Source organism: Haemorhous mexicanus (genome assembly GCF_027477595.1).
Source record: "Haemorhous mexicanus isolate bHaeMex1 chromosome 32 unlocalized genomic scaffold, bHaeMex1.pri SUPER_32_unloc_4, whole genome shotgun sequence".
Lineage (NCBI taxonomy): Eukaryota > Metazoa > Chordata > Aves > Passeriformes > Fringillidae > Haemorhous > Haemorhous mexicanus.
Window position 1 is genome coordinate 41,099 of NW_026775985.1, and position 13,176 is coordinate 54,274.

The following is a 13,176-nucleotide window of genomic DNA, read 5'->3' on the forward strand; positions in this document are numbered from 1 at the left end:
TTGGGGGGAAAAAGCTGGATTTTGGGGAAAAAGCTGGATTTTGGGAAAAAGCCTGAATTTTGGGGTAAAAACAGGCAAAATTTGGGGTAAAAAGCACCAAAATTTGGGATAAAAGTCAGGAACGGCCACAAGAAAGGGGCAGCCAGGGCTGCAGGTGGGAGATTTGGGGGGAAAAAGCTGGATTTTGGGAAAAATCTGAATTTTGGGGAAAAAACCTGAATTTTGGGGGAAAAAAATGAGGATTTTAGGGGGGGAAAATCTGAATTTTGGGGAAAAACCTCTCAGATTTGGTTAAAAAAAATCCCCCAAAAATTTGAGAGCAAACGCTGAGATTTGGGTTCAAACAGCTGGAATTGGGGCGGGGACAACAGCTGGAATTGGGGAGGGAAAACAGCTGGAATGTGGCGGGAAAACAGCTGGAATGTGGCGGGAAAACAGCTGGAATGTGGCGGGGAAAACAGCTGGAACTTTTTTAGGGAAAACAGCTGGAATTTGGCAGGAAAACAGCTGGAATTTGGCAGGGAAACAGCTGGAATTTGGCGGGAAAACAGCTGGAATTTGCGGGAAAACAGCTGGAATTGGGGAGGGAAAACATCTGGAATTTGGTGGGAAAACATCTGGAATTGACGGGGAAACAGCTGGAATTTTTTAGGGAAAACAGCTGGAATTTGGCGGGAAAAACAGCTGGAATTTTTTAGGGAAAACATCTGGAATTTGGCGGGAAAAACAGCTGGAATTGGCGGGAAAACAGCTGGAATTTGGCGGGAAAACAGCTGGAATTTGGCGGGAAAACATCTGGAATTTTTTTTAGGAAAACAGCTGGAATTTTTTAGGGAAAACAGCTGGAATTTGGCGGGAAAACAGCTGGAATTTTTTAGGGAAAACAGCTGGAATTGGGCGGGGAAAAACAGCTGGAATTTGGCGGGAAAACAGCTGGAATTTGGCGGGAAAACAGCTGGAATTTGGCGGGAAAAACAGCTGGAATTTGGTGGGGAAAACAGCTGGAATTTGGCGGGAAAACATCTGGAATTGACGGGGGAACAGCTGGAATTTTTTAGGGAAAACAGCTGGAATTTGGCGGGAAAAACAGCTGGAATTTTTTAGGGAAAACATCTGGAATTTGGCGGAAAAACAGCTGGAATTGGCGGGAAAACAGCTGGAATTTGGCGGGAAAACAGCTGGAATTTGGCGGGAAAACAGCTGGAATTTTTTAGGGAAAACAGCTGGAATTTGGCGGGAAAACAGCTGGAATTGGCGGGAAAACAGCTGGAATTTGGCGGGAAAACAGCTGGAATTTGGTGGGGAAAACAGCTGGAATTTTTTAGGGAAAACAGCTGGAATTTTTTAGGGAAAACAGCTGGAATTTGGCGGGAAAAACAGCTGGATTTTTTAGGGAAAACAGCTGGAATTGGGCGGAAAAACAGCTGGAATTGGCGGGAAAACAGCTGGAATTTGGCGGGAAAACAGCTGGAATTTGGCGGGAAAACAGCTGGAATTTGGTGGGGAAAACAGCTGGAATTTGGCGGGAAAACAGCTGGAATTTGGCGGGAAAACAGCTGGAATTTTTTAGGGAAAACAGCTGGAATTTGGCAGGAAAAACAGCTGGAATTTTTTAGGGAAAAACAGCTGGAATTTTTTAGGGAAAACAGCTGGAATTGGGCGGGAAAACAGCTGGAATTGGACGGGAAAACAGCTGGAATTTTTTAGGGAAAACAGCTGGAATTTGGCGGGAAAACAGCTGGAATTTTTGAGGGAAAACAGCTGGAATTTGGCGGGAAAACAGCTGGAATTTGGTGGGAAAACAGCTGGAATTGGCGGGAAAACAGCTGGAATTTTTTAGGGAAAACAGCTGGAATTGGCGGGAAAACAGCTGGAATTGGGCGGGAAAACAGCTGGAATTGGACGGGAAAACAGCTGGAATTTTTTAGGGAAAACAGCTGGAATTTGGCGGGAAAACAGCTGGAATTGGGCGGGAAAACAGCTGTAATTGGTGGGAAAACAGCTGGAATTGGGGAGGGAAAACATCTGGAATTTGGTGGGGAAAACAGCTGGAATTGGCGGGAAAACAGCTGGAATTTTTTAGGGAAAACAGCTGGAATTTTTTAGGGAAAACAGCTGGAATTTGGCGGGAAAACAGCTGGAATTTGGTGGGAAAACATCTGGAATTTTTGTGGGAAAACAGCTGGAATTTTTTAGGGAAAACAGCTGGAATTTCGTGGGAAAACAGCTGGAATTTTTTAGGGAAAACAGCTGGAATTTTTTAGGGAAAACAGCTGGAATTTGGTGGGAAAACAGCTGGAATTTTTTAGGGAAAACAGCTGGAATTTTTTTTTAGGGAAAACAGCTGGAATGTGGCGGGAAAACAGCTGGAATTGGCGGGAAAACATCTGGAATTTGGCGGGAAAACATCTGGAATTTTTGTGGGAAAACAGCTGGAATTTTTGTGGGAAAACATCTGGAATTTTTTAGGGAAAACACCTGGAATTTTTTAGGGAAACCAGCTGGAATTTGGTGGGAAAACCAGCTGGAATTGGCGGGAAAACAGCTGGAATTTGGCGGGAAAACAGCTGGAATTTTTTAGGGAAAACAGCTGGAATTTTTTAGGGAAAACAGCTGGAATTTGGCGGGAAAAACAGCTGGATTTTTTTTTAGGGAAAACAGCTGGAATTGGCGGGAAAACAGCTGGAATTTTTTTAGGGAAAACATCTGGAATTTTTTTTAGGGAAAACAGCTGGAATTTTTTAGGGAAAAACAGCTGGAATTTGGCGGGGAAAACAGCTGGAATTTGGCGGGAAAACAGCTGGAATTTGGCGGGAAAACAGATGGAAATTTTTTTGGGAAAACAGCTGGAATGTGGCGGGAAAACAGCTGGAATTGGCGGGAAACAGCTGGAATTTGGCGGGAAAACATCTGGAATTTTTTTTAGGGAAAACAGCTGGAATTTTTTTTAGGGAAAACAGCTGGAATTTTTTTGGGAAAACAGCTGGAATTTGGCGGGAAAACAGCTGGAATTTTTTAGGGAAAACAGCTGGAATTTGGCAGGAAAAACAGCTGGAATTTTTTTTTAGGGAAAACAGCTGGAATTGGCGGGAAAACATCTGGAATTTGGCGGGAAAACATCTGGAATTTTTTGGGAAAACAGCTGGAATTTTTTAGAGAAAACAGCTGGAATTTGGTGGGAAAACAGCTGGAATTTTTTAGCGAAAACAGCTGGAATTTTTTAGGGAAAACAGCTGGAATTTGGCGGGAAAACAGCTGGAATTTTTTAGGGAAAAACAGCTGGAATTGGGGAGGGAAAACAGCTGGAATTTGGCGGGAAAACATCTGGAATTTTTTAGGGAAAGCAGCTGGAATTTTTTAGGGAAAGCAGCTGGAATTGGGGTTGGAAAACATCTGGAATTGGGGAGGGGGGAACAGCTGGAATTGGGGTAGGAAAACAGCTGGATTTTTTTTTAGGGAAAACAGCTGGAATTTTTTAGGGAAAACAGCTGGAATTTGGCGGGAAAACAGCTGGATTTTTTTAGGGAAAACAGCTGGAATTTGGCGGGAAAACAGCTGGAATTTTTTAGGGAAAACATCTGGAATTTTTTTGGGAAAACAGCTGGAATTTTTTAGGGAAAACATCTGGAATTTAGCGGGAAAACAGCTGGAATGTGGCGGGAAAACAGCTGGAATTGGCGGGAAAACAGCTGGAATTTTTTAGGGGAAACAGCTGGAATTTTTTAGGGAAAACAGCTGGAATTTGGCGGGAAAACAGCTGGAATTTTTTAGGGAAAAACAGCTGGAATTTGGCGGGAAAACAGCTGGATTTTTTTTTAGGGAAAACAGCTGGAATGTGGCGGGAAAACAGCTGGAATTTTTTTTAGGGAAAACAGCTGGAATTTTTTAGGGAAACCAGCTGGAATTTGGCGGGGAAAACAGCTGGAATTTGGCGGGAAAACAGCTGGAATGTGGCGGGAAAACAGCTGGAATTGGCGGGAAAACAGCTGGAATTTGGTGGGAAAACATCTGGAATTTTTTTTAGGGAAAACAGCTGGAATTTTTTTGGGAAAAACAGCTGGAATTTTTTAGAGAAAACAGCTGGAATTTTTTAGGGAAAACAGCTGGAATTTGGCGGGAAAACAGCTGGAATTTTATAGGGAAAAACAGCTGGAATTTGGCGGGAAAAACAGCTGGAATTTTTTTTAGGGAAAACAGCTGGAATTGGCGGGAAAACAGCTGGAATTGGCGGGAAAACATCTGGAGTTTGGCGGGAAAACATCTGGAATTTTTTGGGAAAACAGCTGGAATTTTTTAGGGAAAACAGCTGGAATTTGGCGGGAAAACAGCTGGAATTTTTTAGGGAAAAACAGCTGGAATTTGGCGGGAAAACAGCTGGAATTTGGCGGGAAAAACAGCTGGAATTGGTGGGAAAACAGATGGAAATTTTTTTGGGAAAACAGCTGGAATTTGGCGGGAAAACAGCTGGAATTGGCGGGAAAACAGCTGGAATTTGGCGGGAAAACATCTGGAATTTTTTTTAGGGAAAACAGCTGGATTTTTTTAGGGAAAACAGCTGGAATTTTTTAGGGAAAACAGCTGGAATTTGGCGGGAAAACAGCTGGAATTTGGCGGGAAAACAGCTGGAATTTTTTAGGGAAAACAGCTGGAATTTGGCAGGAAAAACAGCTGGAATTTTTTTTAGGGAAAACAGCTGGAATTGGCGGGAAAACAGCTGGAATTGGCGGGAAAACATCTGGAATTTGGCGGGAAAACATCTGGAATTTTTTGGGAAAACAGCTGGAATTTTTTAGGGAAAACAGCTGGAATTTGGCGGGAAAACAGCTGGAATTTTTTAGGGAAAAACAGCTGGAATTTGGCGGGGAAACAGCTGGATTTTTTTAGGGAAAAACAGCTGGAATTTGGCGGGGAAACAGCTGGAATTTGGCGGGAAAACAGCTGGAATTTTTTAGGGAAAACAGCTGGAATTTTTTAGGGAAAACAGCTGGAATTTTTTAGAGAAAACAGCTGGAATTTTTTAGGGAAAACAGCTGGAATTTGGCGGGAAAACAGCTGGAATTTTTTAGGGAAAAACAGCTGGAATTTTTTAGGGAAAACAGCTGGAATTTGGCGGGAAAACAGCTGGAATTTTTTAGGGAAAGCAGCTGGAATTTTTTAGGGAAAGCAGCTGGAATTTGGTGGGAAAGCAGCTGGAATTGGGGTTGGAAAACATCTGGAATTGGGGAGGGGGGAACAGCTGGAATTGGGGTAGGAAAACAGCTGGAATTTTTTTAGGGAAAACAGCTGGAATTTTTTAGGGAAAACAGCTGGAATTTGGCGGGAAAACAGCTGGAATTTTTTAGGGAAAACAGCTGGAATTTGGCGGGAAAACATCTGGAATTTTTTTTAGGGAAAACAGCTGGAATTTTTTAGGGAAAACAGCTGGAATTTGGCAGGAAAACAGCTGGAATTTTTTAGGGAAAACAGCTGGAATTTGGCGGGAAAACAGCTGGAATTTTTTAGGGAAAACATCTGGAATTTTTTTGGGAAAACAGCTGGAATTTTTTAGGGAAAACATCTGGAATTTAGCGGGAAAACAGCTGGAATGTGGCGGGAAAACAGCTGGAATTGGCGGGAAAACAGCTGGAATTTTTTAGGGAAAACAGCTGGATTTTTTTAGGGAAAAGAGCTGGAATTTTTTAGGGAAAACATCTGGAATTTGGCGGGAAAACAGCTGGAATTTTTTTAGGGAAAACAGTGGGGAAACAGCTGGAATTTTTTAGGGAAAACAGCTGGAATTTTTTAGGGAAAACAGCTGGAATGTGGTGGGAAAACAGCTGGAATTTGGCGGGAAAACAGCTGGAATTGGGGGAACAGCTGGAATTTGGCGGGAAAACAGCTGGAATTGGGGACTAGAGGACAGCTGGAATTGGGGACTAGAGAACAGCTGGAATTGGGGACGAGAGAACAGCTGGAATTGGGGACGAGAGAACAGCTGGAATTGGGGAGTAGAGAACAGCTGGAATTGGGGAGGGGAAACAGCTGGAATTGGGGACTAGAGAACAGCTGGAATTGGGGAGGGATAACAGCTGGAATTGGGGACGAGAGAACAGCTGGAATTGGGGACGAGAGAACAGCTGGAATTGGGGACTAGAGAACAGCTGGAATTGGGGAGGGGAAACAGCTGGAATTGGGGACTAGAGAACAGCTGGAATTGGGGACGAGAGAACAGCTGGAATTGGGGACTAAAGAACAGCTGGAATTGGGGACTAGAGAACAGCTGGAATTGGGGACTAACGAACAGCTGGAATTGGGGACTAACGAACAGCTGGAATTGGGGAGGGATAACAACTGGAATTGGGGACTAACGAACAGCTGGAATTGGGGACTAAAGAACAGCTGGAATTGGGGACTAGAGAACAGCTGGAATTGGGGAGGGATAACAGCTGGAATTGGGGACTAGGGAACAGCTGGAATTGGGGACTAACGAACATCTGGAATTGGAGATAAATCCCCTGGATTTTGGGGTAAAACCCCTGAATTTCTGGGGAGAAACCAATCTGAATTTTGGGGGTAAAAAGGCCAAAATTTGGGGTAAAAGAGACAAAAAGAGCCCCAAGAGAGGGGCAGCCAGGGCTGCACGTGGGAGATTTGGGGGGAAAAAAGGGGATTTTGGTTCAAACACCCCCAACTTTCCATGGGATTTCCGCTCTTTATGTGCCCCAATCCCTTTTCCCAGGATTTTCATGTCCCCCAATCCCTTTTCCCAGGATTTTAATGTCCCCCAATCCCTTTTCCCAGGATTTTTGTGTCCCTAAATCCCTTTTCCCATGATTTTCATGTCCCCCAATCCCTTTTCCCAGGATTTTCATGTCCCCCAATCCCTTTTCCCAGGATTTTCATGTCCCCCAATCCCTTTTCCCAGGATTTTCATGTCCCCCAATCCCTTTTCCCAGGTTTCTTATGTTTTCTAGGACATTTCCAGTCCCATTTTCCAGGATTTTTTTGCCATTTTAAGGATCCCAACCCCATTTTTCCCAGGATTTTAATGTCCCCCAATCCCTTTTCCCAGGGTTTTAATGTCCCCCAATCCCTTTCCCAGGATTTTCATGTCCCCAATCCCTTTTCTCAGGATTTTAATGTCCCCCAATCCCTTTTCCCAGGAGTTTTTGTGTCCCCCAATCCCTTTTCCCAGGATTTTAATGTCCCCAATCCCTTTTCCCAGGATTTTAATATCCCCCAATCCCTTTTCCCAGGATTTTCATGTCCCTAAATCCCATATTCCAGGTTTTTTGTGTCCCCCAATCCCTTTTCCCAGGATTTTAACATCCCCCAATGCCTTTTCCCAGGATTTTAATGTCCCCCAATCCCTTTTCCCAGGATTTTCGTGTCCCCCAATCCCTTTTCCCAGGATTTTAATGTCCCCCAATCCCTTTTCCCAGGAGTTTTGTGTCCCCCAATCCCTTTTCCCAGGATTTTTACGTCCCCCAATCCCTTTTCCCAGGATTTTCATGTCCCCCAAATCCCTTTTCCCAGGATTTTCATGTCCCCAATCCCTTTTCCCAGGATTTTAACATCCCCCAATCCCTTTTCCCAGGATTTTTGTGTCCCTAAGTCCCATTTCCCAGGATTTTTGTGTCCCTAAGTCCCATTTTCCAGGATTTTAATGTCCCCCAATCCCTTTTCCCAAGATTTTAATGTCCCCCAATCCCTTTTCCCAGGAGTTTTGTGTCCCCCAATCCCTTTTCCCAGGATTGTAACATCCCTAAATCCCTTTTCCCAGGATTTTCATGTCCCCCAATCCCTTTTCCCAGGATTTTAATGTCCCTCAATCCCTTTTCCCAGGAGTTTTGTGTCATTAAATCCCATTTCCCAGGATTTTAATGTCCCCCAATCCCTTTTCCCAGGATTTTAATGTCCCCAATCCCTTTTCCCAGGATTTTTGTGTCCCTAAATCCCATTTTCCAAGTTCTTTGTGTCCCCCAATCCCTTTCCCCAGGATTTTAATGTCCCCCAATCCCTTTTCCCAGGATTTTAATGTCCCCCAATCCCATTTTCCCAGGATTTTCATGTCCCCAAATCCCTTTTCCCAGGATTTTAATGTCCCCCAATCCCTTTTCCCAGGAGTTTTGTGTCCCTAAATCTCCTTTCCCAGGATTTTCATGTCCCCCAATCCCTTTTCCCAGGATTTTAACGTCCCTAAATCCCTTTTTCCAAGATTTTTGAGTCCCCAATCCCTTTTCCCAGGATTTCTATGTCCCCCAATCCCTTTTCCCAGGATTTTAATGTCCCCCAATCCTTTTTCTCAGGAGTTTTTGTGTCCCTAATTCTCTTTTCCAGGATTTTAATGTCCCTAAATCCCAATTTCCCAGGATTTTAATGTCCCCCAATCCCATTTTCCAGGATTTCTATGTCCCTAAATCCCATTTTCCCAGGATCTTAACGTCCCCCAATCCCTTTTCCCAGGAGTTTTTGTGTCCCCCAATCCCTTTTCCCAGGATTTTCATGCCATTTTAAGGATCCCAACCCCGTTTTTTCCAGGTTTTTTATCTTTCTGACCCCGTTTTTTCCAGGTTTTTTCCAATCACTCCAATTTTTGGGATAATTTTACCAATTTCCCATGTTTTTTTTCCCCTCTCCCAGCTCTCCTGGCCGGTCTGAGCAGCGCAGCCCAGCAGGGCCCGGCCGTCTCCTCAGTGTCCCCCAATCCCTTTTCCCAGGATTTTAACGTCCCTAAATCCCTTTTCCCATGATTTTAATGTTCCCCAATCCCTTTTCCCAGGAGTTTTATGTCCCCCAATCCCTTTTCCCAGAAGTTTTGTGTCCCTAATTCTCTTTTCCAGGGTTTTAATGTCCCTAAATCCCGTTTTCCAGGTTTTTTGTGTCCCTAAATCCCTTTTCCCAGGATTTTAATGTCCCCCAATCCCTTTTCCCAGGTGTTTTGTGTCCCTAAGTCCCATTTTCCAGGATTTTAATGTCCCTAAATCCCGTTTTCCAGGTTTTTTGTGTCCCCCAATCCCTTTTCCCAGGAGTTTTATGTCCCCCAATCCCTTTTCCCAGGTTTTTTGTGTCTTCCAGGACATTTCCAGTCCCATTTTCCCGGATTTTTTTGCCATTTTAAGGATCCCAATCCCATTTTTCCCAGGGTTTTAATGTCCCCCAATCCCTTTTCCCAGGAGTTTCATGTCCCCCAATCCCTTTTCCCAGGATTTTTATGTCCCCCAATCCCTTTTCCCAGGATTTTAATGTCCCCAATCCCTTTTCCCAGGAGTTTTATGTCCCCCAATCCCTTTTCCCAGGAGTTTTCTGTCCCCCAATCCCTTTTCCCAGGATTTTCATGTCCCCCAATCCCATTTTCCATGATTTTCGTGTCCCCCAATCCCATTTTTCCAGGATTTTTATGTCCCCCAATCCCTTTTCCCAGGTTTTTAACATCCCCAATCCCTTTTCCCAGGATTTTAATGTCCCCCAATCCCTTTTCCCAGGATTTTAATGTCCTCCAATCCCTTTTCCCAGGATTTTTGTGTCCCCCAATCCCTTTTCCCAGGATTTTTGTGTCCCTAAATCCCATCTTTCAGGATTTTCATGTCCCCAATCCCTTTTCTCAGGATTTTCATGCCATTTTAAGGATCCCAACCCCGTTTTTTTCCAGGTTTTTTATCTTTCTGACCCCGTTTTTTCCAGGTTTTTTCCAATCACTCCAATTTTTGGGATAATTTTACCAATTTCCCATGTTTTTTTTCCCCTCTCCCAGCTCTCCTGGCCGGTCTGAGCAGCGCAGCCCAGCAGGGCCCGGCCGTCTCCTCAGTGTCCCCCAATCCCTTTTCCCAGGATTTTAACGTCCCTAAATCCCTTTTCCCATGATTTTAATGTCCCCCAATCCCTTTTCCCAGGAGTTTTGTGTCTTCCAGAACATTTCCAGTCCCATTTTCCAGGATTTTTTTGCCATTTTAACAATCCCTACCCCATTTTTCCCAGGAGTTTTATGTCCCCCAATCCCTTTTCCCAGATTTTTAACATCCCCAAATCCCTTTTCCCAGGATTTCCCATTTTTTTCCAGGTTTTTTTCCTATCACTCCAATTTTTGGGATAATTTTACCAACTTTCCATGTTTTTTCTCCCCTCTCCCAGCTCTCCTGGCCGGTCTGAGCAGCGCAGCCCAGCAGGGCCCGGCCGTCTCCTCAGTGTCCCCCAATCCCTTTTCCCAGGATTTTCATGTCTCCAATCCCTTTTCCCAAGATTTTAATGTCCCCAATCCCTTTTCCCAGGATTTTAATGTTCCCCAATCCCTTTTCTCAGGATTTTTGTGTCCCCCAATCCCTTTTCCCAGGGTTTTCATGTCTCCAATCCCTTTTCCCAAGATTTTAATGTCCCCAATCCCTTTTCCCAGGATTTTAATGTTCCCCAATCCCTTTTCTCAGGATTTTTGTGTCCCCCAATCCCTTTTCCCAGGATTTTCATGTCCCCAATCCCCTTTCCCAGGTTTTTAACATCCCCCAATCCCTTTTCCCAGGATTTTTTTGCCGTTTTAAGGATCCCAACCCCGTTTTTTCCTATCACTCCAATTTTTGGGATAATTTTACCAGTTTTCCATGGTTTTTTTCTCTCTCCCAGCTCTCCTGGCCGGTCTGAGCAGCGCAGCCCAGCAGGTCCCGGCAGTCTCCTCGCTCTCCTCGCAGCCTTCCTCGGCTTTCTCCTCCTCCTCCTCCTCCTCCTCCTCCTCCTCCTCGTCCTCGGGGGCGGCGGGCGATGTCCCGGCCGGCCTGGTGGGGGCGCTGCCGCAGCCCTCGGTGATCGCGGCGCCGCTGCTCAAGGCCCTGCAGCACCCCGGCGTCCCCCCCGGTAACCATGGCAACCACGGCGGTAACCACGGCAACCACGGCGGTAACCACGGCAACCACGGCGGTAACCACGGCAACGTCCTGGCGGCGCCCACGCCCACCCAGCCCGTGGCGAAGGTGGGGGAGGGGGATTTGGGGGTTTGGGGGGATTTGGGGGATTTTTGGGGGGATTTGGGGTTTTGGGGGGGTTTGGGGTTTGGGATTTGGGGGTTTGGGGGGATTGGGGGGATTTTGTGGATTTTGGGATTTGGGGATTTTGGGGTTTGGGATTTGGGGGGGATTTTGGGGGATTTGGGGGAATTTGGGGTTTTGGGGGGTTTGGGGTTTGGGGTTTGGGGGGATTTCGGGATTTGGGGGGATTTGGGGATTTTGGGGTGGGATTTTGGGGGCATTTGGGGATTTTGGGGTTTGGGGGGATTTGGGGGAATTTGGGGTTTGGGGGGATTTGGGGTTTGGGGGGATTTGGGGTTTTGGGGGGATTTGGGGATTTTGGGGTTTTGGGGGGATTTTGGGATTTTGGGGTTTTGGGGGGATTTTGGGGTTTGGGGTTTTGGGATTTTGGGGGATTTGGGGATTTTGGGGGTTTGAGATTTGGGTGGATTTGGGATTTGGGGGGTATTTGGGGGTTTGGGGGGAATTTGGGGTTTTGGGGTTTGGGGGGATTTGGGGGGAATTTGGGGTTTGGGGGGATTTGGGGTTTGGGGGGATTTGGGGTTTTGGGATTTGGGGGTTTGGGGTTTGGGGTTTTGGGATTTTGGGATTTGGGATTTGGGGATTGGGATTTGGGTGTTTGGGGGTTGGGGGTTGGGGGTTTGGGATTTGGGGGTTTGGGGATTTGGGGGTTTGGGGTTTGGGATTTGGGGATTTTGGGGTTTGGGGGTTTGGGGTTTGGGGGGATTTGGGGTTTTGGGGGGGTTTGGGGTTTGGGGGGAATTTGGGGGGATTTGGGGGTTTGGGCTTTTGGGATTTTGGGGTTTGGGATTTTGGGGAATTTGGGGTTTGGGGGGATTTTGGGGTTTGGGGGGAATTTGGGGTTTTGGGGATTTTGGGGGTTTTTTTGCAATTTGGGGGGTCTCGGGTTTGGGGGGAATTTGGGATTTTGGGGGGATTTGGGGTTTGGGGATTGGGATTTAGGGGTTTGGGGTTTGGTGGGATTTGGGGTTTGGGGTTTGGGGATTTTGGGGTTTGGGGGGATTTGGGGATTTTGGGGTTTGGGATTTGGGGATTTTGGGGTTTGGGATTTGGGGATTTTGGGGTTTGAGATTTGGGGATTTTGGGGTTTGGGGTTTGGGGATTTTGGGGTTTGAGATTTGGGGATTTGGGGGTTTGGGGTTTGGGGATTTTGGGATTTGGGGGTTTGGGGTTTGGGGGGATTTGGGGGTTTGGGATTTTGGGGGATTTTGGGATTTGGGGGGATTTCGGGATTTGGGGGGATTTGGGGATTTGGGATTTGGGGGTTTGGGGTTTGGGGATTTTGGGGTTTGGGGTTTGGGATTTGGGGGTTTGGGATTTGGGATTTGGGGGTTTGGGGATTGGGGATTTTGGGGTTTGGGGTTTGGGGATTTTGGGGTTTGGGGATTGGGGATTTTGGGGTTTGGGGATTGGGGATTTTGGGGTTTGAGATTTGGGGATTTGGGGGTTTGGGGTTTGGGGGTTGGGGGTTTGGGATTTGGGGGTTTGGGGTTTGGGGATTTGGGGGTTTGGGATTTGGGGGTTTGGGGGTTGGGGGTTGGGGGCTTGGGATTTGGGGGTTTGGGGTTTGGGGGTTTGGGGTTTGGGATTTGGGGGTTTGGGGGGATTTTGGGATTTGGGGGGAATTTGGGGTTTTGGGGTTTGGGGGGATTTGGGGGAATTTGGTGTTTGGGGGGATTTGGGGGAATTAGGGGGGATTTTGGGGGTTTGGGGGATTTGGGGTTTGGGGGGAATTTGGGGTTTGGGGGGAATTTGGAGATTTTGGGGTTTGGGATTTGGGGGGAATTGGGGATTTTGGGGTGGGATTTTGGGGTTTGGGTTGGTGGGATGGGGTTTGGGGTGGGGGGATTTGGGAATTCTGGGTGAGATTGGGAGATTTGGGGAATTGGAGCTCCTCCAATGGGATTTGGGCTCCTCCAATGGGATTTGGGCTCCTCCAATGGGATTTGAGCTCCTCCAATGGGATTTGGGCTCCTCCAATGGGATTTGGGCTCCTCCAATGGGATTTTGGGCTCCTCCAATGGGATTTGAGCTCCTCAAATGGGATTTTGGATCCTCCAATGGGATTTGAGCTCCTCCAATGGGATTTGAGCTCCTAAAATGGGATTTGAGCTCCTCCAATGGGATTTGGGCTCCTCAAATGGAATTTGGGCTCCTTCAATGG

At 46.4% G+C, this 13,176-nt stretch overlaps 1 protein-coding gene across 1 annotated transcript in view; it reads left to right on the forward strand.

Annotated features, from left to right (window-relative positions):
* Positions 1-13,176, forward strand: part of BRD2 (bromodomain containing 2) — a 42,267-nt gene that overhangs the window by 9,363 nt on the left and 19,728 nt on the right. The window contains 1 exon segment of the mRNA XM_059837382.1: positions 10,594-10,937. Coding sequence (XP_059693365.1) covers positions 10,594-10,937 — 344 coding nt within the window.